Source organism: Pristiophorus japonicus, chromosome 2 (assembly GCF_044704955.1).
Source record: "Pristiophorus japonicus isolate sPriJap1 chromosome 2, sPriJap1.hap1, whole genome shotgun sequence".
Taxonomy (NCBI): domain Eukaryota; kingdom Metazoa; phylum Chordata; class Chondrichthyes; family Pristiophoridae; genus Pristiophorus; species Pristiophorus japonicus.
Window position 1 is genome coordinate 46,908,304 of NC_091978.1, and position 23,170 is coordinate 46,931,473.

Consider the following 23,170-nt stretch of genomic DNA (forward strand, 5'->3'; position numbering starts at 1 on the left):
ACCCATGCCACTGTTTCCATTTCCCTTCCCAGCCACTGTGTTATGTTGAATCAGATGATTTGCAACTTCAGCGTCCTATTTGACCCTGAGCGGATTTTCCAAATGCATATCCTTTCTATCACAAATACCACCTACTTCCACCTCTACCATTGCCAGTCTCTGCCCCTGCCAATCTGCTACCAAAACTCTCATCCATGCCGTTGTCATCTTCAGACTCGACTATTCCAATGCTCTTCTCGTCGGCCTCCCAGGCTCCACCCTCCATTAACTTCAGCTTCCCAAATCTCTGCTGCCAGCACTCTATCCCGCACTAACCCCACATCATCCCCTGAGCTCGCTGACCTATATTGGCTCCTGGTCCTCACAATGGCTCAAGTTTAAAATTGTTATCCTGTTCAAATCCGTTCATGGCCTTGTCCCTTCCTCTCTGGACAGGGAATTAATCTTAAAGAAAGCTAATAACTTTCAAATCACTGAAAGCTAATAATTTGCTTCAATTGCTGATTTTCTAATTTTAACTTCATCTTTAATTATGATATATAATTTTGTTTAATTATAATTAATCTTTATTATACTTACTATTGTATACTCCTTATTGTATTATTTACAATGTAATTTGAATTTAGTTTTTTAAGTTTTTTTTGTCTGTGTCTATCTGCATGCGCATTTTGGCTTCAGACCCGAGCCGTTAACCTCTTTACACTTCTCCCGCTTTTTCTCTCTTTCCCTCAATGGTCAATATCTAACGTGTTATAAAATTGTTGTGAAGTGTCTTGGGATGTTTTACTACGTTAAAGGTGCTATATAAATAAAAGTTGTTATTATTATCTCTGTAACTTCCTCTAGTCCTAGGGTTGGTAGGTTGTAACTAGCGGGATACCGCAAGGATCAGTTCTTGGGCCTCAGCTATTTACAATCTATATTAGGTGATGGGACTGAGTGTAATGTATCCCAAGTTTGCTGATGACACGAAGTTAGGTGGGATAGTAAGCTGTGAGGAGGACACAAACAGGCTGCAGAGAGATATAGACATGTTGACTGAGTGGGCAAGAATATGGCAAATGGAATACAATGTGGGGAAGTGTGAAGTTACCACTTTGGTAGGAAAAACAAAAAAGCAGAATATTTTTGAATGGCGAGAGACTGGGAAATGTTTGTATTTAGCGGGACCAGGGTGTCCTTGTACATGAATCACAGAAAGTTAACATGCAGGTACAGCAAGCAATTAGGAAAGCAAATGGTATGTTAGCTTTTGTTACAAAGGGATTAGAGTACAAGAGTAAAGAAGTCTTACTACAATTATACAGGGCATTGGTGAGGTGACACCTGGAGCACTGTGTACAGTTCTGGTCTCCTTATCTAAGGAAAGACATACTTGCGTTAGAGGGAGTGCACAAAGGTTTCTGGGATGAGGGGATTGCCCTATGAGGAGAGATTGAGTACACTAGGCTTGTATTCTCGAGTTTAGAGGAATGAGAGGTGATCTCATTGAAAGATACAATACACTGCTGAAATGTTGCAGAAGATTATGGTCAAAGATGGAGCTGCTGCTTCCGACTCTGGCTTCTTGTGCAACCCCCTTCGCTTCAACCATTATTATCGGCCATGCCTTCAGCTCTCTAGATCCTATGCTTTGGAATTCCTTCCCTAAATCTCTCCACCTCCTTCTCTTTCAGGACCCTCCTTAAACCACCTCTTTGCCCAAACTTTTGATCATCTCCGAATATCTCCGTTGACTTGGCATCCATTTTTGTTTGATTATGCTTCTGTGACATGCCTTGGAATGCTTTTCTATGTTGAAGGCAATGTATAAATGTTGTTTTTCGAAGATGGGTTTTATGTTTGCTTGTTTCCAATCTAGAGGGAATCTTCCCCAGTATTATCAGCTCCCCCAACACTACAGAATACGCTTGGGGAGTCAATCGTCATCCAGCCAAACAAACTCAGCTGATCTTTCATTAGGATTTGCAAAACTTTGATTTTGCACATTTTAGCATCTCTCAATTGGTGATGTGGTTTTGCCAGTTGATGTGCATAATATATCTGAGGTGGTGCAGGTGTAACTTAATGGAATTCTTCAAATGTCATTGTGGTAGTACAACCATAGAAGAAAATCAAGATCACTAATATGTGATAGACTTTGAATTTAGTGTGCGACCTGATCCCATTCTGCTTTTTCAGCCTGTGAAAAGAGAAACTAACTTTTGATGTGGCAAACACTTCTTGAATCAATGAGCAGTGTTTAACAGCGTGATATTCAGATAGGTGAAGTCCTTTGCAGCATTTAGTTCAGTATTGTCCATGATGAGTCATTTGATCTACTGTTTACTGACTGCAAGTTGATAAATCATCTTTTTCTTTAAGTTGAGAGCAAGCCATCATTCTTCACCACTCGTGTAAATTTATCCACAGTCAGGTCCTGGATGTGTACTTCAAGTGCTTCATCATTGTCCGATAGAAAGTTTGCAAATGAATTCCTTACTAACCTCGTGGGGGAATCTAAAACTAGGGGGTATAGTTTAAGATTAAGGGGTCGCTCATTTAGAACGGAGATGAGGAGGGTTGTAAATCTGTGGAATTCTCTGCCCCAGAGAGCTGTAGAGGCTGAGTCATTGAATATATTTAAGATGGAGATACAGGTTTTTGAACGATAAGGGGGAGCGGGCAGGGAAGTGGAGCTGAACCCATGATTAGATCATCCATGATCTTATTAAATGGTGGAGCAGGCTCAAGGGGCCAAATGGCCTACTTCTGCTCCTTTTTCTTATGTTCTTATGTTCTCATTGAAGTGTGTAAAATGTTCAAATTGAATAGCTAACCAGATATTTGAAATTTGATGTCTGCGCCTGCATTCAGATCTTTGGTCATATCCTTGCTTGACCACATTAGAGTGGTCATCCAGCATGCAGTTGCCAATCATATACAGATGTACATTTCCAGACATCCAAACTTGGACAAGAGTTTCCAAAATCCAAGTTTATTGAGAATCCGTCTCATACTTTTGTGAGGTCAATAATGACTGGAAGTCCATGTTCTGTTCTCTACATTTCTCTTGTATTTGACATGCGCAAAAAACATACTGATTGTGCCCCCTTGCCACAAATCGAAAAGGGAAAAACCCCATTAGTTACCCTACTCTTATTTATTCACTTTGTGTCTGTATATGATATGGTTGCATAATTTCTCCAGATTAACTGAAAATGGAGGTGTATAGCGTACATTTCTAGTTCTCTGCTGGTGTGTCACCAAGTTTAGAATTATTTCCATCTTTCATTGTACACCAAAGCCGTATATTCAGAGTTTGTGTTATTCTGGAGTCATGGTGCAGTTGAGGTATAACTGCAGTGCAGTGCCAAACCGCCTGGGCACTTGATACATTGTCAGAATTGTTTAAAATATTTTGAATGTGTAAATGCTCCTGCTCGTTCCTTTACATTTAAGATTTAATGGCCGAGCATGCATATAGTTCTGCAACCAGTAGCTACAATATGAATACAACCTCACAGTCCCATATGTCTAATTTCTCAACCACCCTAATCCAGGGACTTTATGTAAAGGACAGTACCAATTCATAAGGGCATTGTGAATGTATTGATATATTTGGAAGAATTCTAAATTTCTCCTCCATGATCTTTTTAATAAAATTGGCTTTACAGTACTGAACACACTTTTTAGCTTGAATACTTTATTCCTGGAGCGAGTCTCACCATCCAGGTTCACCCTTCAAATATCAAGATGTTACTAAGAATTCTGTTAACATGAATTGCTGGTTTTTAATGTTTAAACAATTCTGATATTAAGTGTATTTGTTTAAAGGATTTGCCTGTTCTAACAGTGTAAGAGCCTGAAATAAATTCAATCAATAACTTCACTGACTCGGGAGCCTTAAATTCCCATGCATTTATTTAGCCTTAATTCCTGGATGGTGTTGAGCATAGTATCAAGCATTGCTGCTGCCACCCATCCCACCAAAAGATGGCAGTACTCAAAATCAAATCAAAACAATGATTTTTTGAAGTAGCCCTATGGTAAAGTTCCCTCTTTAAAATATAAATTGCTGTAGTTTGTTATAGTTATATATAGTTGTGTTAAAACAGAATTATATATGAAAATCAGCACGGCTTTCTGCCTTTGAACATGTTAGTGATTGCTGTAGAAAGTGCACATAAGTGGACTTTTGAGTGGGGACAGGTAAGCTGGACTGTGATGCCAAATAAGGACATACAGTCTGCTAACACTTGGTGTCTGAACTCGCACGCCCATTGAATAAACTCAGTTGAGAAGTCTTCAGGAGAGAGTGGCGGGCGGGGTAAAAATTGATGCATAAAGAAGGTTTTTTTTTAATCGGTATATTTGGCAGCTTCCAATCAGAAATACAAATTTCAACCGTGAGCTTTATATCATTCCATTACTTTAATTGTAAAATGGTTTACCTCACTCAAATAAAATTGTCTTTGTTCTAGGGTTGTTGGACCATGGTTCCTGCATTCTCATCTCGTTGGAACTCAAAATGAGAATGATCTTGGGCTGTACCTCTAGGGCTGCTGTACGATTCATTCCCACTGGGTAGATTCCTGTTCACTTTAGGTAACTGGAGTAAGTTTTGGGTTTGTAGTTCTGTGCTCTTGTTATTTTTTGTTTCTACATTAGACTCCATGGAAAATTGGTTACTTTGGCCATAAATATGATGTACAATAGTACTGTGAGGTTATTGCCTCAGCATCCTCGTCCATTCAAGGTTATTGTTCAGAAAAGGCTCCAGCTTTCAGGGTTTTCTTTTAAACTTGAAGATAATCCCAGGAGGAGTATTTTTTTCAAGATTGTTAAGTACATGTACTGTTGAAAGGATTGTGGAAACTCATATAACTTGTTATGGTAGTGTAGTGGTAATGTTATTGGACTGGTAATCCAGATGCCTGGACTAATAATCCAAAGAATGAGAGTTTAAATCCCATGGTGGCAGTTTGAGAATTTGAATTCATTCTTTTTTTAAATCTGGAAATAAAAACCTGGTATCAGTAAAAGTGAGTAGCCATGAAGCTGTCATAGAAACATTGAAAATAGGTGCAGGAGTAGGCCATTCGGCCCTTCGAGCCTGCACCGCCAGTCAATGAGTTCATGGCTGATCATTCACCTCAGTACCCCTTTCCTGCTTTCTCTCCATACCCCCTGATCCCCTTAGCCGTAAGGTCCACATCTAACTCCCTCTTGAATATACCCAACGAACTGGCATCAACAACTTTCTGTGGTAGAGAATTCCACAGATTCACCACTTTCTGGGTGAAAATGTTTCTCCTCATCTCGGTCCTATATGGTTTACCCCTTATCCTTAGACTAAGACCCCTGGTTCTGGACTTCTCCAACATCGGGAACATTCTTCCTGCATCTAACCTGCCCAGTCCCGTCATAATTTTATATGTTTCTATGAGATCCCCTCTCATTCTTCTAAATTCCAGTGAGTATAAGCCTAGCCGATCCAGTCTTTCTTCATATGTCAGTCCTGCCATCGTGGGAATTAGTCTGGTGAACCTTCGCTGCACTCCTTCAATAGCAAGCATGTCCTTCCTCAGATTAGGAGACCAAAACTGCACACAATACTCAAGGTGTGGTCTCACCAAGGCCCTGTTCAACTGCAGTAAGATCTCCCTGCTCCTATACTCAAATCCTCTCGCTATGAAGGCCAGCATGCCATTTGCTTTCTTTACTGCCTGCTGTACCTGCATGCCTACCTTCAGTGTCTGATGTACCATGACACCCAGGTCTCGTTGCACCTCCCCTTTTACTAATCTGTCACCATTCAGATAATCTGCCTTCCGGTTTTTGCCACCAAAGTGGATAACTTCACATTTATCCACATTATAATGCATCTGCCATGCATTTGCCCACTCACCTAACCTGTCCAAGTCACCCTGCAGCCTCTTGGCATCCTCCTCACAGCTCACACTGCCACCCAGCTTAGTGTCATCTGCAAACTTGAAGATATTACATTCAATTCCTTCGTCCAAATCATTGATGTATATTGTAAATAGCTGGGGTCCCAGCACTGAACCTTGCGGTACACCACTCGTCACTTCCTGCCATTCTGAAAAGGACCCGTTTATTCCCACTCTTTGCTTCCTGTCTGCCAACCAGTTCTCTATCCACGTCAATACATTACCCCCAATACCATGTGCCTTAATTTTGCACACCAATCTCTTGTGTGGGACCTTGTCAAAAGCCTTTTGAAAGTCCAAATACACCACACCCACTGGTTCTCCCTTATCCACTCTACTAGTTACATCCTCAAAGCATGATTTCCCTTTCATAAATCCATGCTGACTTGGACCGCTCCTGTCATTGCTTTCCAAATGCGCTGCTATTACATCTTTTAATAATTGATTCCAGCATTTTCCCACCACTGATGTCCAGCTAACTGGTCTATAATTCCCTGTTTTCTCTCCCTCCTTTTTTAAAAAGTGGGGTTACATTAGCTACCCTCCAATCCTTTGTCCATGGAATTTTGGAAAATGACCACCAATGCATCTACTATTTCCTATTGTCGAATTGTCTTAAAAACCAGATTGGTTCACTGATGTCCTTTAACAAAGGAAACCTGCCCAATCTGGTCTATATGTGACTCCAGTCCCACATCAATGTAATTGACCCTTAACTGCCCACTGAACTGGCCTAGCAAACCAGTCACTTGTATCAAACTGCTTTGCAGGCAAGTAGGGATGGTTAAGAAATGCCAGCTTGCCTATGACATCCACATCCTGAGAATGAATAAAAATATGACACACAAAGTTTAGACCAAAGGAACAAGAAATACCTGATAAACTTGTCTATTTATGTAATCGGTGAATTCAATCCAGGCACTGCTTCAATTCAATCCAGGCACTGCTTCCCTTTTCTGTTTTGCATAAAGTGTCCTTTAGTCACCTGCTGTGAAGAAAGCTTATTTTTCAGTTTTGAAAGGGCTCGGAATGAAACATGTGGCTTCAATGTCAAACTATCAACCTTCTGACCTGCTGCAGCGTTACAACAAGCTGTTACTTAGAATCACAATTAACTGTAAAGTAGGATTTTTAAAGTTCTTGAATGTGAAATTTTTTACAACGACTACCTCTCCATCAAGAGCAGTGACTTATGGGTATAGTTAAATTGGTGAGAAGAAATAAAGGAAAGTATCAAATCAAAGACCAATGCGTATAAGGTGGCCAAGATTAGTGGGAAACTAGAGGATTGGGAAGATTTTAAGCAACAGCAAAGAATGACTAAAAAAGCAATAAAGAAAGGGAAGATAGATTACGAAGGTAAACAGATAGTAAAAGCTTTTACAGAGATATATAAAACGGAAAAGAGTGACTAAAGTAAATGTTGGTCCCTTAGAAGATGAAAAGTGGGATTTAATAATGGGAAATGTGGAAATGGCTGAGACCTTAAACAATTATTTTGCTTCCGTCTTCACAGTGGAAGACACAAAAACCATGCCAAAAATTGCTGGTCATAGGAATGTGGGTAGGGAGGACCTTGAGATGATCACTATCACTAGGGAGGTAGTGCTGGACAGACTAATGGGACTGAAGGTAGACAAGTCCCCTGGTCCTGATGAAATGCATCCCAGGGTATTAAAAGAGATGGCGGAAGTTATAGCAGATGCATTTGTTATAATCTACCAAAATTCTCTGGACTCTGGGGAGGTACCAGCGGATTGGAGAGCAGCTAATGTAACGCCTCTGTTTAAAAAAGGGGGCAGGCAAAAGGCAGGTAACTATAGGCCGGTTAGTTTAACATCTGTAGTGGGGAAAATGCTTGAAACTATCATTAAGGAAGAAATAGCGGGACATCTGGATAGGAATACTGCAATCAAGCAGACGCAGCATGGATTCATGAAAGGGAAATCATGTTTAACTAACTTACTGGAATTCTTTGAGGATATAACAAGCATGGTGGATAGAGGTGTACCGATGGATGTGGTATATTTAGATTTCCAAAAGGCATTCGATAAGGTGCCACACAAAAGGTTACTGCAGAAGATAAAGGTACGCGGAGTCAGAGGAAATGTATTAGCATGGATAGAGAATTGGCTGGCGAACAGAAAGCAGAGTCGGGATAAATGGGTCCTTTTCCGGTTGGAAATCAGTGGTTAGTGGTGTGCCACAGGGATCAGTACTGGAACCACAACTGTTTACAATATACATAGATGACCTGGAAGAGGGGACAGAGTGTAGTGCAACAAAATTTGCAGATGACACTAAGATTAGTGGGAAAGCGGGTTGTGTAGAGGACTCAGAGAGGCTGCAAGGAGATTTGGATAGGTTAAGCGAATGGGCTAAGGTTTGGCAGATGGAATACAATGTCGGAAAGTGTGAGGTCATCCACCTTCGGGGAAAAAAAACAGTAAAAGGGAATATTATTTGAATGGGGAGAAATTACAACATGCTGTGGTGCAGAGGGACCTGGGGGTCCTTGTGCATGAAACTCTTTTAGGAAAATGCTGAGAATCGTAGTCGGCAGGATTCGAACCTGCGCGGGATAACCCAATGGAATTCTAGTCCGTCGCCTTCACCACTCGGCCACGACTACTGAAACTCTTTTAGAGTCTACCTGCAAAACATAAAACATTAAACCGTGCCACCCGACCTGGGTGACACACCAGACATTTACAAGGCCCTTTTTTTCCTTTTTTTGGGGTTTTTTTTTGTGTTTTTTTTTTTTGGGGCACTAAAATCACAATTTTTCCCCAGTGCCCCCTATAAAAGGGAAGGGGACACTAAAAGCACCGGCAATTAAAACAAATTAAACTTTAAAACGTAAAATCAAATTAAAATTTGGTTGCCGGGCGTGATGATGCACTCCAGTCCCCAAAAGGTTAGTTTGCAGGTGCAGCAGGTAATCAGGAAGGCAAATGGAATGTTGGCCTTCATTGCGAAAGGGATGGAGTACAAAAGCAGGGAGATGTTGCTGCAACTGTATAGGGTATTGGTGAGGCCGCACCTGGAGTACTGCGTGCAGTTTTGGTCACCTTACTTAAGGAAGGATATACTAGCTTTGAAAGGGGTACAGAGACGATTCACTAGGCTGATTCGAGAAATGAGGGGGTTACCTTATGATGATAGATTGAGTAGACTGGGTCTTTACTCCTTGGAGTTCAGAAGGATGAGGGGTGATCTTATAGAAACATTTAAACTAATGAAAGGGATAGACAAGATAGAGGCAGAGAGGTTGTTTCCATTGGTGGGGGAGACTAGAACTAGGGGGCACAGCCTCAAAATACGGAGGAGCCAATTTAAAACCGAGTTGAGAAATAGTTTCTTCTCCCAGAGGGTTGTGAATCTGTGGAATTCTCTGCTCAAGGAAGCAGTTGAGGCCGGCTCATTGAATGTTTTCAAGTCAAAGATAGATAGATTTTTAAGCAATAAGGGAATTAAGGGTTACGGGGAGAGGGCGGGTAAGTGGAGCTGAGTCCACGACCAGATCAGCCATGATCTTATTGAATGGCGGAGCAGGCTCGAGGGGCTAGATGGCCTACTCCTGTTCCTAATTCTTATGTTCTTATGTTCTTAAGAGCAGAGAAAACTGTTGGATAAAGGGACGGGTTGGAAATGCTCTTCGTGTGTTTCTGCTCTCAAATCAACTCTCTTCCCTGCTCGTCCAGATTTTCTTTTAACTCCTGTTACACCCAATGAAATTGTAGTCTGTCAAACAAAAGACTGAATTTAAACTAACAATGTTTCTTCAATTTGTTTTACTCTGGAAAAACCACAAAGCATTATTTCACAATTACCTCCAAAAAGAAGTGATTTACATCGTGTACATACAGTGGTCAGTAAGCAAAATTGCAAATCTATGCATATATATCAAATCTATTCACATTTTTAAACATATTGCAGGGGAAGGGGGGGATGGGGGGAGGAGAAACCCTAAGCCTTGGTTCTTACCAATCTTCACATGTAGCTACTCTTGGACCCAGATAAAACTGAATCTACAAGTCTTCTGATTTAACAGCACCAATGCTGGGAGCCGGCTCCTGGAATCCAAAGTTAAAAACAGTATAAAAATAGACAGAATCTGAGCTTAGATTAATGGGGTATGAGTCTGCGGAGATCAGGCAAATAGAAACCTTTTCTATGCATTTCTTAAACAGGGTGATGGGTTTCCCCATTTGTCATATTAAAATAATGTTCTGTCACGACTAAGTGTACAGTGGGCAGATAGAAACAGATTGGACTAATGAAAAATTCTCTATTTGCTATTTACCTTGACTAATGAATTCTCTGTTCTCTTTAGGTTTCCCCAGATTCTTTAAATCTTTAATTGAGCGTGCATCTTCAGTCCTGATACTCTCTGTGCTCTATGGTCTTTGATAGAGAGTGCTCGAGAACTAAGTGACATGAAGATGGAAGCAGCAGAGAAGGCAGACTTCTCTTCCCAGGACGGTCTGGAGGAAGCTGAGGCTTCAACAAAAGGTATTGAGTCAAAAGTTGGTGACGCCTGCAAGGAAAATGATGGGTCATTTCAGAAAGAGACCTCAGCAGCCAAATTGAGAAAAGAGGATAATGATCGTCCACTGAAACCAAGTGGGCTATCTGCTGAGCCTTGTTTGTTGATGGAACTTGGACAAGACTGTTCTGAATCCCAGCTTCCCTCTGCAGATAGCGATAAGCAAACACCTGGCCGCACCTATGACAGTGACTCTTCTAATCAGTGCATGGTTTCCCCTTCTTCCAGTGGTCATTTGGCAGACTCTGACACTCTTTCATCCGTAGAGGAAAATGAGGCACCTCAGGCAAATGTGGCTGTGGACGAGGATCCTTCGGGAGGATCCGGTCCTGCAGTCGGCAGAAAATCACGCCGATCCAGATCTGAGAGTGAAACATCAACCATGGCTCCTAAAAAGAACCGCTCATCAAATGACAAGCAAAACGGCCGTGTATCAAAGGTTCGAACCCAGAAGCAAAAGGAACGGATACGATTGCTACGGCAGAAACGTGAAGCAGCAGCTCGGAAGAAGTACACGTTGCTGCAGGACAGCAGTACGAGTGATAGTGACTTGACGTGTGACTCCAGCACAAGTTCATCAGAGGATGAGGTTTCTGGAAATGGCAAGAGGACGATTAGCGCAGAGATTCGAGGTATTTACAAACATTGTTTACAGCAATGATTTAAAAACCCATGAAAGAAAAAAGCAGTAACTTGGTGACCTGTGTAGTTTCTCTGTTAACCTCCTCCTGGTTTTAGGTGAATGCTTTAGAAACTAAACATAACGTTATAACTGTCATAAAGCAATATATAGGTTTGTATTAAACATGTTCTTGATAACAGCCTAGCCACCCAGTTTTGGTTTCCCGTCCCATACATAGAACATAAGAAAATCTGAAAGGAGAAATAGCTAGTCAAGCTCACTCCTTTGAGAGTCCCATGTTCTATCATAGTTCCCCTACCAACTCTATAATCTTTTGATCCCCTGCTTTAATTTGAACAAATTTCCTTTCCCTACCTCACTTGGGGGAGAAAACACCAAGTAGTACTGTTGCTATAAGCCTCAATCTCCCTTGACATGTTTGATAATGTGACAAGTTTTTGGCTTTTGATGAATGAAGTGCATATTAAATGGAACCATTGTTTAAAAAAACACTTCAGTTTTGAAAGCAAGCATCTAAATTATGTTGGATCAGATGTAGTACCATTCTAATCTGTGCAGTTGGAAGGAAGACCTTTCTGCTCCATATTATAAAATGGTAGAAGCCACAGCCTCAGTTGGATGTAAGATGTGTAAAAATATTCATGGGGAATAGAAGGTTTTAATTGTTTCTCAAGAATTGCAGTGCAGTAGAGCTTTACTAAAAATCTCACTCATTGACTCCAGCATTTTCTTGGCGAGCTTCTGTTTTCTGCATACAATCGCCCTCTAGAATGCTGATTTAATTTTATAAAAATAACTTCCTGCATAATTTTAAACAATTACACCGCTCCTGGAATTTAATCTTGGGTCACAGTCAGTAATTTGGTGGTGGTGTACAGGTTGAACCTCCCTTATCCAGAACCACCCCTCGTCCGGAGCCATTCCCGGCCTCCTTCGTGTGGCGCATGCGCACAACTCGGACGTGAACAAATTGAAGTCCTTCTTTCCTGCCGACTCCCGCAATCGCTGGCATGACCCCGCAATCCATCGACCCCGCCCCTCCACGCCCCCCCATGATCTCTGCCGCACTCCCAGCCCCAAACCAGCTAACCTCGATATCCCCTTGTTCAGTACCTGTACAATCCAGTTTAACATGACCACCCCTTATCTGGAAAAATCCCTTATCCAGAATAGGCCAGGTCCCGAGGGTTCCGGATAAGTGAGGTTCAATCTGTAGTATAAATCTATAACTAGGACTGACTTTAGGATGTGGGCAAGAGGAAAACTAATTGTGACTCCTGTAGGAATAGCTGGGTCACAGCATTTAACGGTAAACTGCTAGTGTTAATTCACATTGTTTGTAAGGCAAGCACCTCAACGTTGGCATTTTGTTACTGAGAATGGGTTGCATTGCAGACCCGATGACGTCAGGTTGCTGACGTTGAATGAAATTGTGGCGCAAAATCAACGTACAATCTGTTCTGATTTTGTGTCCATCATTGCACCAATGATAAGTGGCAGTACAGAGGAGAAAATGGGTATTGTTTCCATGAATGACAAGTGAAATCTGGATGAGTCTCCTAAATGAGATGGACATTGCTCAGATATGTATGATTGCTTATAGTGTAACATTAGCTTAGATTCTTAATCTGTCCAGTGTACCTAAATATCCATCTTTTTTACCCCCAAGCAGTTTTAATTTTACTGTATTTGACCACATTTACCACAGCAAGATTTTGATTTCTTGTGTGCCGTACTGCACCTTATTAGTTTGTTCAGCAGAATAGACAGCTCAGTGAGTTTATCCAATTTGTAGCTAGGCCATGCAGACCATAAATGACCCATGTTTGGTCTCTAATCCGTGCTGAATTAGCTGTTCTTAGCTGGGCCAGGAACAGGGTCGCTATAAAAAGCCTCAGCATCCCTGGGTTAGAGAAGGGAAAAATGTTCCTGAGCTACTTGCTATCTGGCGATCCCTGTTGGAAGTTTGTTTGCATATCAAGCACATGCTAGCTGAAGCTCGGATGTTATGCCCCCATAATCTGTCAACTATTCACATGAATAATGCTAACTTTGTGAGGTATCCCAACAAGGAGTCAATGCCTTTTAAAAAAGAAGTTAAGGGAAGAAAGTTGGCACGGTGGACGAACTATTCATGTTAAAGCACCTCGGTAAGCTCTGGCTGAGACATTCTTTTTGCTATTGTGAGCAGCATGGAATGATAGGTGCATTGAGTTGGGTCCAGAGATTTTATGTCTCAGTACTTCAAGCTTACTTCAACCTAGACATGGCACAGAAACATAGTGTCTGATTGGGAGGGCAGCCAAGTGCGAGCAATTCTTTACATTTGCTTTAATATGAAATATATAGAATAAAGGGTAGTTGATTTTTTTTTTAAGGAGTGCTCTGAAGCCGGATTACATAAGAACATAAGAAATAGGAGCAGGAGTAGGCTATTTGGCCCCTCGAACCTGCTCCGCCATTCAATAAGATCATGGCTGATCTGACCTTGGCCTCAACTCCACTTCCCTGCCCGTTCCCCATAACCCTTTATTCTCTTATCATTCAAAAATCTGTCTATATCGCCACCTTAAATATATTGGTTCTTGTATATGGGATTATTGCTTTGAGTCAAATGATACCCACATTTTCAGAATACAGTAATAGCATCCAACTATCTTGTTTTATTTTCTCCACTCATTGCTGTTTCTTTCAATTTGTGCAGTCTTGTTTTTTTAAAACATATTTGCAGTGTTTGATGAGCCTGGTTGCAAATGGTAATGACAAATATGGATTGGATTTGGTTTTGCACATTTCTTGTAACTGAAGCTCTCTGGTAACTTGATTGCAAAATTGTGAAATGGGGAAATCCCATTATGTAAAGCTGCTTTTATTGTAACTGCATTAGCATACTGGAGAAAAATGTGCAATGGTGTCCCCCAGGGACCACTTCTCTTTTTGATGTATATTAATGACCTGGACTTGGGTATACAGGACATAATTTCAAAGTTTGCAGATGACACGGAACTTGGAAATGTAGTAAACAGCGAGGAGGATAGTAACAGATCTCAGGAGGACCTAGGCAGACGGATGAAATGGGTAGACGTATGACAGATGAAATTTGACAGAAGTGTGAAGTGATTATTTTTTGTAGGAAAATGAGGAGAGACAATATAAACGAAATAGTACAATGTTAAAGGGATGCAGGAACAGAGGGACTGGCAGGACAAGTTGACAATGCTGTTAAAAAGGCATATGGGATCCTTGGCTTTACGAATAGAGGCATAGAGTAACTAAAGCAAGAAAGTTATGCTAACCCTTTATTTAAAAAAAAAACTGGTTAGGGCTCAGCTGAAGTATTGTGTTCAGTTCTGGGCACAACACTTTTAGGAATGATGTCAAGGCCTTGGAGAGGGTATAGAGGAGATTTACTAGAATGTTACCAGGAGAAATTAGAGAAACTGGGATTGTTCTCTTTAGAGCAGAGAAGGTTGTAGCGATGTTATGATCTGGAATTCACTGCTGGAAAGGATGGTGGAAGCAGATTCAATAATAGCTTTCAAAACAGAATTGGATGAATAAAGAAAGATTTGCATTTATATAATGCCTTTCACAACCACCGGATGTCCCAAAGAGCTATATAGCCAATGAAGTACTTTTTAAAGTGTAGTCACTATTGTAATGTAGGAAACGTGGCAGCCAATTTGTATACAGCAAGCTCTCTCAAACAGCAATGTGATAATGATCAGACAATCTGAATTACTGATGTTGGTTGAGGGATAAATATTGGCCAGGACTCCGGGAATAATTCCCCTGCTCTTTTTCGAAATAGTGCCTTGGGATCTTTTACGTTCACACGGTTTAGCGTCTCATCTGAAAGACGGTGCCTCCGACAGAGCAGCTTAAGTCTCTCTGATGTTAAATCAGTGTCAGAGCAGTGGGAGGCATTCCAAGGAGGAGGTTGTGAGGGTTCAGAGCAAGTATGTTCCCTTAAGAAAAAGGATGGGACTAACAATTCTAGAGCCCTCTGGATGTCATGGGGCATATAGAGTAGGAGAAAGAAAAAAGGGAGTCTTATGACAGATACTGAGGGCTCAATACTATAGAAATCCTAGAGGAGTATAGAAAGTGCAGATGAAATTAAAAAGGTAATTCGGAAAGCAAAGAGAGAGCATGAAAAAATATTGGCAAGTAAAATCAAGGAAAACCCAAAGATATTTTATAAATACATTAGGAGCAGGGGGAAGAGTAGGGCCTATTAGAGACCTTAAAACTAATGTGTGTGTGGAGGCTAAAGAAGTGCGTATGGTTCTTAGAATACTTTGCGTTTTTTTTTCACGAAAGAGAGGGGCAATATAGACATTGCAATCAGGGAGGAGGAGTGCGAAATATTAGCTGAAATAAACAGTGAGAGAGGAAGTATTAAGGGATTTAGCATCTTTGAAAGTGGATAAATTCACAGGCCCGGATGAAATGAATCCCAGGCTGTTAAGAGAAGCAAAAGAGGAAATAGCAGAAGCTCTAGCCACCATTTTCCAATCCTCTCTGGCTACAGGTGTGGTGCCAAAGGACTGCTAACATTGTACCATTGTTTAAAAAGGGAGAAAGAGATAGAGCGAGTAATTACAGGCCAGTCAGCCTAATGTCAATGGAGGGAAAATTATTGGAAACATTTCTGAGGGACAGGATAAATCTTCATTTAGAAAGATGAGGATTAATCAAGGACAGTCAGCATGGATTTGTTAAGGGAAGGTCTTGTCTGACCAGATTAAAACTTTTGAGGAGGTAACAAGAAAGGTTAATGAGGGTAGTGCGTTTGATGTAGTGTATATGCATTTTAGCAAGACTTTTGATAAGGTCTCACATGGCAGACTGGTCACGAAAGTAGAAGCCCATGGGATACAGGGCAAAGTGATAACTTGGATCCAAAATTGGCTCAGAGGCAGGAAGCAAAGGCCGATTGGTATTTTTGTGACTGGAAGTCGATGGGTGTTTTTGTGTGCTTCCAGTGGGGTTCTGCAGGACTCAGTACTGATTTAGACTTGAATGTAGGGGGTCTGATTAAGAAGTTTGCAGATGATACAAAAATTGGCTGTGTGGTTAATAACGAAGAAGACAGCTGTAGACTGCAGGACTATATCAATGGACTGGTCAGGTGGGCAGAACAGTGACAAATGGAATTCAATCTGGAGAAGTGTGAGGTAATGCATTTGGGAGGGCTAACCAGGCAAGGGAATACACAATAAATGGTAGGACACTGAGAGGTGTAGAGGAACAAAGGGACCTTGGAGTGCAGGTCCACGGATCCCTGAAGGTAGCAGGCCAGGTAGATAAGGTGGTTAAGAAGGCATACAAGATACTTGCCTTTATTAGCTGAGACAAAGAATATAAGAGCATGGAGGTTATGCTTGAACTGTATAAAACACTAGTTAGGCCACAGCTAGAGTGCTGCAAACAGTTCTGGTCACCACATTACAGGAAGGATGTGATTGCACTAGAGAGGGTACAGAGGAAATTTACAAGGATGTTGCCTGGACTGGAGAATTTTAGCTATGAGGAAAGCTTGGATAGGCTGGGGTTGTTTTCTTTGGAACAGAGGATGGGTGAGGGGAGACCTAATTGAGGTTTATAAAAATATGAGGGGCCTGAATAGGAAGGACCTATTTCCCTTAGCAAAGGGGCCAACAACCAGGGGGCATAGATTTAAAGTAATTGGTAGGAGCTTTAGAGGGTATTTGAGGAGATTTTTTTTCACCCAGAGGGTGGTGCGGGTCTGAAACTCACCATGAAAGGGTGGTAGAGACAGAAACACTCACCATATTTAAAAAGAACTTGGATATGCACTTGAAGTGCCGTAACGTACAAGGCTACGGACCAAGAGCTGGAAAGTGGGATTAGGCTGGGTAGCTCTTTGTCGGCTGGCATGGACATGATGTGTCGAATGGCTGTAAATTTCTATGATTCTCTCAGCAATGCACTGGAGTGTCAGCCTAGATTTTTATGCTCAAGTGTCTGGAGTAGGACTTGAGCCCACAACCTTTTGACTCCGAGGCGTGGGTGCTACCAACTGAGCCATTGGCTGACACTGAAAAGGAAAAATGAGCAAGGCTAAGGGTAAAGAGTGAGGGAGTGGGACTAATTCAGTAGCTCTTTCAAAGCGCCGACACCGTCGCGACAGACCGAATGGCCTCCTGTGCTGTATCATTCTATGAGAAAATACTCTGGACAGGACAATGAGCACAGTGTCAGGCTCTCTCTCTCACGTGGCAGCTGTTGATGATTCTGCCATTCCCATTTATACCTCATCTAGAGTCATTACCTCATCTTGTCCCATTACCATCTCCTTTTGTCTTTTAATCTCTCTTGCCTTCCATCCTATCACCGAGCTTCCCTTTTGTTCTTTTCTCCCCACCCCCTTTCCCTGCCCCTACACTTGCTTAAAAACCTGTTACAGCTCTCATTTTTTCCAGTTCTGACGGAGGGCTATCAACCTGAAACATTAACTCTGTTTCTCTCTCCACAGATGCTGCCTGACCTGCTGAGTATTTCAAGCATTTTCTCTTTTTATTAGTGTCAGGCTGTTTGTGATGCATATGTTAAATGTAAACCATCCAAATTGAGACAGACATTTACAGCTGTTGATTCATCAGTGTTGGGAGCACATTTAATTTCCAGACTGAGGACAAACCAACAATTCATACTGTAACTAATTTGCTCTGCTCACAAATACATAAGGCTCTGGTTTTATGTCAACTGAGTCTATCGGAGAAGGAGCATTTAACCTTCAAGCCTCTTCTGCCATTCAGTTAGATTGTGGGTGGTTTGTACCTCAACTCTATTTACTTCCCTTTACTCTATAACCCTTAATACCCTTAACCAACAAAAATCTATCTCTCAGTTTTTAACTTTTCACTTGACCCAGCACCCACAGCCTTTTGGGGAGCGAGTTCTAGAGTTCCACTATCTGTGTGTTAAATAATGCTTCCTGATTTCACTCCAAAAAGGCCTAGCTCAAATTTTAAGATTATGCCCTTTTGTTCTGAATTCTCCCACCAGAGACAATGTTTTTTCTGTCAAATTCCTATATCATTTTAAAGACCTCAATTTTTATCACCCCTCAACCCAAACTCAAAAGGATTACAAACCAAGTTTGTGCAACTTTCCCTCATGATGTGACCCTTTAAGCCCAAGTATCATTCTGATGCATTTATGCTTCACCCTCTTATCTTTCCTGAAGATTGGTGCCCAAAACTGAATGTAGTCCTCCACATGGTTGTCTAACCAAGATTGTACAACAGAAGAATTACTTGCTTCCTTTTGTATTCCAACCGCCTTGAGATAAAGGCCAACCTTCCATTAATATTTTTGATTCTGTTTTGTACCTGTGAACTAGCTTCTAACGATTTGTGTATGTGAGCACCTGAATCTCATTACTCTGCCACAGCTCCTAGTCTCACCATCCAGAAAATAATCTGTGTCTTTCTCAGATCTAAAGTGAACGCTATATTTCCCCACACTCACTTAGTCTGTCTATATCTCTTTTTGTAACTACCTACATCTGTACAAACTGCACGCAATCAACTTTAGCTCTAATCTCTATACACAAGTGTTACTATTCATATAACCCATCCCTATGTTTATCAAGAATAAGCTTTCATTTGAAAGGGTACCAGATGTTGCAAAACATTGAATCACTGGAGCTATGTATCTTTACAGCTTTTTTAGACTGTAAGTAGCCTTTACTGCTATGTTTGGTTGGAAGCAGTGGAGGGAAAGTTGTGAGAGGTATGCTGGTAGATGAATTGTCCAAAGATGGAGGCACAGGTCAGAAGCTAAACATGCGCCATTTCAGAATAATGTGCAAGTTTAATATGAAATTCTTGTCACTATTAATTACTTTGTAGTTGTATTACATATTAGTGTTGCTTTTATTTGTTTTTCACTATAGACTCTCCTCTCTAGGAATGTACACAATCCAAAAAGAACAGCAGGATCTTTCATTCTCAGTAGGGCTCTTGTTTGAGACAGCACACTGTGGAGTTTTCTTGTGATTAGGGGTTGGGGAATGGGGCTGACGAGCAGGTTGACTGACATTGAGTTCTCAGTCTTTACCTTTTATTTTTCAATGCATCCCATTAGATGATGGCAAGGCTGATGTGAATTCAACACATTTCTGTCGACATGGACTGAAATGAAAATGTCAATGAAAAAGGGAAAATATTGGAAAGATGAAATAAAAGCAGAATATTGCAAACACATTGCAGGTCTGGTAGCACCTGAAAAGAGAAACAGCAGGTTAATGTTTAGCTTATGGGAAGAGAGTAGGTCCACAAAATTAGTTTTGCGTGGCTTTAGCAAAGACTTGATAGGCTGAATGGTCCCCTTTTATGTAAACCTCTGTGGTTCTATGGAGTGTACATTTTCAAAAGTGAATTACAGGCAACTCTCGATTATCCGCACACGGATCCAATGGTAAACCATTGTAACGGGATTTAAAATATCGGCCCCGGGAAAGCATCGGGCAGCTGACATTGGAGTCCTTTCGGCCCGGGAAGGCATCAGGTTTTAACTTTATAATGTCAATCGCTCTAACGGAGAGATCGTTTACCCAGCATAGCCCAATCCCCGAGGGACCCGGATAATTGAGAGTTGCCTGTATTTCCGATGTCTTCTGTAATAAAATACCACCTCTTAGATTTTCATGTTCATTTTCAGAAAAGCAGCAGCTCTTGGAATAGCCCCAAAGGGGCCATACTCCACAATTAAAAGCACCATAGTTTTGTTTTCCAATGTTCTTAAACTGTTAAGCTAGCCTGACATCAGTAGTGGGAAAAATGTTGGAATCAATCATTAAGGATGAAATAGCAACGCATTTGGAAAGCAGTGACAGGATCGGTCCAAGTCAGCATGGATTTATGAAAGGGAAATCATGCTTGATGAATCTTGAATTTTTTGAGGATGTAACTAGCAGAGTGGATAAGGGGGAGCCAGTGGATGTGGTGTATTTGGACTTTCAAAAGGCTTTTGACAAGGTCCCGCACAAGAGATTGGTGTGCAAAATCAAAGCACATGGTATTGGGGGTAATGTACTGACGTGGATAGAGAACTGGTTGGCAGACAGGAAGCAGAGAGTCTGGATAAACGGGTCCTTTTCAGAATGGCAGGCAGTGACTAGTGGAGTGCCGCAGGGCTCCGTGCTGGGACCCCAGCTCTTTACAATATACATTAACGATTTAGATGAAGGAATTGAGTGTAATATCTCCAAGTTTGCAGATGACACTAAACTGGGTGGCGGTGTGAGCTGTGAGGAGGACGCTAAGAGGCTGCAGGGTGACTTGGACAGGTTAGGTGAGTGGGCAAATGCATGGCAGATGCAGTATAATGTGGATAAATGTGAAGTTATCCATTTTGGGGGCAAAAGCGCAAAGGCAGAATATTATCTGAATGGCGGCGGCATTAGGAAAAGGGGAGGTGCAACGAGACCTGGGTGTCATGGTTCATCAGTCATTGAAAGTTGGCATGCAGGTATAGCAGGCGGTGAAGAAGGCAACTGGTATGTTGGCCTTCATAGCTGGGGAATTTGAGTATAGGAGCAGGGAGGTCTTACTGCAGTTGTACAGGGCCTTAATGAGGCCTAACCTGGAATATTGTGTTCAGTTTTGGTCTCCTAATCTGAGGAAGGACATTCTTGCTATTGAGCTAGTGCAGCGAAGGTTCACCAGACTGATTCCAGGGATGGCTGGACTGTCATATGAGGAGAGACTGGATCAACTGGGCCTTTATTCACTGGAGTTTAGAAGAATGAGAGGAGATCTCATAGAAACGTATAAGATTCTGACGGGACTGGACAAGTTAAATGCGGGAAGAATGTTCCCAATGTTGGGGAAGTTCAGAACCAGGGGACATAGAAAATAGGTGCAGGAGCAGGTCATTCGGCCCTTCGAGCCTGCACCGCCATTCGATATGATCATGGCTGATCATACAACTTCAGTACCCCATTCCTGCTTTTTCTCCATACCCCCTGATCCCCTTAGCCGTAAGGGCCACATCTAACTCCCTCTTGAATATATCCAACGAACTGGATTCCACAACTTTCTGTGGTAGAGAATTCCACAGGTTCACCACTCTGGGTGAAAAAGTTTCTCCTCATCTCGGTCCTATATGGCTTACCCCTTGTCCTTAGACTGTGACCCTTGGTTCTGGACTTCCCTAACATTGGGAACATTCTTCTTGCATCTAACCTGTCCAGTCCAGTCATCATTTTATATGTTTCTATGACAAGAAACTATGAAGCTGTGATCAATGTAGTAAGTTTAATTTCAGACGAGAGCCCATTATTCAGTCATAGTCTTAGGATAAGGAGTAAGCCATTTAGGACTGCGATGAGGAGAAACTTCTTCACTCAGAGTTGGTAACCTGTGGAATTCCCTGCCGCAGAGAGTTGTTGATGCCAGTTCATTGGATATATTCAAGAGGGAGTTAGATATGGCCCTTATGGCTAAAGGGATCAAGGGGTATGGAGAGAAAGCAGGAAAGGGGTACTGAGGTGAATGATCAGCCATGATCTTATTGAATGGCCGAATGGCCTACTCCTGCACCTATTTCCTATGTTTCTATGTTTTAAGCATAATTTTATTAACCTGATCTTTCTCGCCTTGGCTTCCATTTCAGAATAGGCGCCCAGACTGTTGGTATCTCACCTAGTGTGGCGCCATTGTGACCTGTTGGGTATTTTTAATTATTAAAATTCAAGTCTCAAATTTGGAAAGTTCTAAGGAAAAGATCAGTCATTGACACCTGCATCTGTGGGAAACCAACCTGAGCGTCCGTTCATTCTGACTGGCGTCATTGTAGGAGAAGTTGACATAAGTGTCGGCCCTGAAAAATAAGCAGTCACCTGTCGAATGCATTTGTGTGCCTGCAAGTTCCTGCAAATGTCTCCGGCAGAGCTCAGGAAAGATGTAGAGGCAAAAAAATTGAATTCGCTGGTGCCTTTGACAGCTACTGGTGGCACCCGTCATTATGCACCAGCCAAGGGTTTCCACAATGGTCATGGTGTGTTCCGCTCTGCACAACATTGTGCAGCAATGAGGTTTGGACATGCGGGAGGAACAGAGCAGAACACAGCCTCCTCGGATGATTCAGAGGAGCTGGAGGAGGAGGCGGAAGTTGATGCAGACAATGCACCACCAGTGGTGCACATTGCTGCCCAGGATGCAGTCATTATTGCGAGGTTTACTTTGGTTCCACCAGTGCACCCGTCTACCAACCTCACACAAAACCCACTTTTGACCCCCATCTGCCACTAACACAAAGCAGTCCTGCAAGCAATCAACCCTCCCTTTCACAGTCCCCCATTGCTCGATATCAATTCATGTCTTCCCATTCATCATCATCACAACTGAAGAGGCCTCTTGCCAGCCAGCAAACAAGAATGGGCAAGAAGTGAAAGTGCTGCAAAACAATCATATTTATGTGGCTCACACATAAACAGAAACTTAACATTCTAACAATGTGCAACTCACCCTTGTGTGACTACAAATCTTTACTCTTCCTTTTCCTACCAATTTTACACGGTACTACCCCTGTGGTTTCAGCAGAGGTAAAGGCAGGCTGCCCTGCCCTGCCCTGACAAACTGCGATGTCCTCTGGGTTTTGGAGCCTCTGAGGGCCCGCTGAAGACTGCTCCACTTGCACCTGTGCAGGGGCAGACTTGCCGACTATCAGGACACAAGGGTGCATGCGGGGCACTGGTGGGGTGGGGAGAGTGGGTGGCAATGGGTGAGAAGTGGAACTGCTTTGAGTGGAGCCTTCACTTCCATGTATATTTTCACCATCACCCCTCTCATGGTCCAGCTAACAATAAGCTGGAGAATACTTTGCTACAGATCAGTGGGGCACTGAACGGCCACGGCTAAATTATCAGTCATCCTATTTAAGGTGGCATTCATAGTGTGCAAGCCATTGATGAAGGCCTGTATTCACTCGTGTGATTGCTGCGCTTGATGTTTCATGCAATTGGCCACTCTTCCATTGGCCACTCTTCCAAAGGCCTGCGACACCATG

General features: G+C 42.1%; 1 protein-coding gene and 1 non-coding gene across 6 annotated transcripts in view; one reads left to right on the top strand and one right to left on the bottom strand.

The window, feature by feature from the left end:
- The window catches only part of ark2n (arkadia (rnf111) N-terminal like PKA signaling regulator 2n), a 95,886-nt gene that overhangs the window by 20,874 nt on the left and 51,842 nt on the right, over positions 1 to 23,170 (top strand). For 3 of the 5 annotated variants that reach the window (XM_070866933.1, XM_070866935.1, XM_070866930.1), the window contains exons 2-3: positions 4,464 to 4,587; positions 10,270 to 11,114. In XM_070866933.1, the coding sequence (XP_070723034.1) occupies positions 10,373 to 11,114 (742 nt within the window). In that variant the 5' untranslated portion in view covers positions 4,464 to 4,587; positions 10,270 to 10,372. Of the gene's footprint in view, positions 1 to 4,463; positions 4,597 to 10,269; positions 11,115 to 23,170 lie in introns of all 5 variants that reach the window. The other 2 variants (XM_070866931.1, XM_070866932.1) reach the window with 2 other exon arrangements.
- trnas-aga (transfer RNA serine (anticodon AGA)) lies at positions 8,485 to 8,565 on the bottom strand. Its single transcript has one exon. It is a non-coding gene; the product is annotated as a tRNA-Ser (tRNA).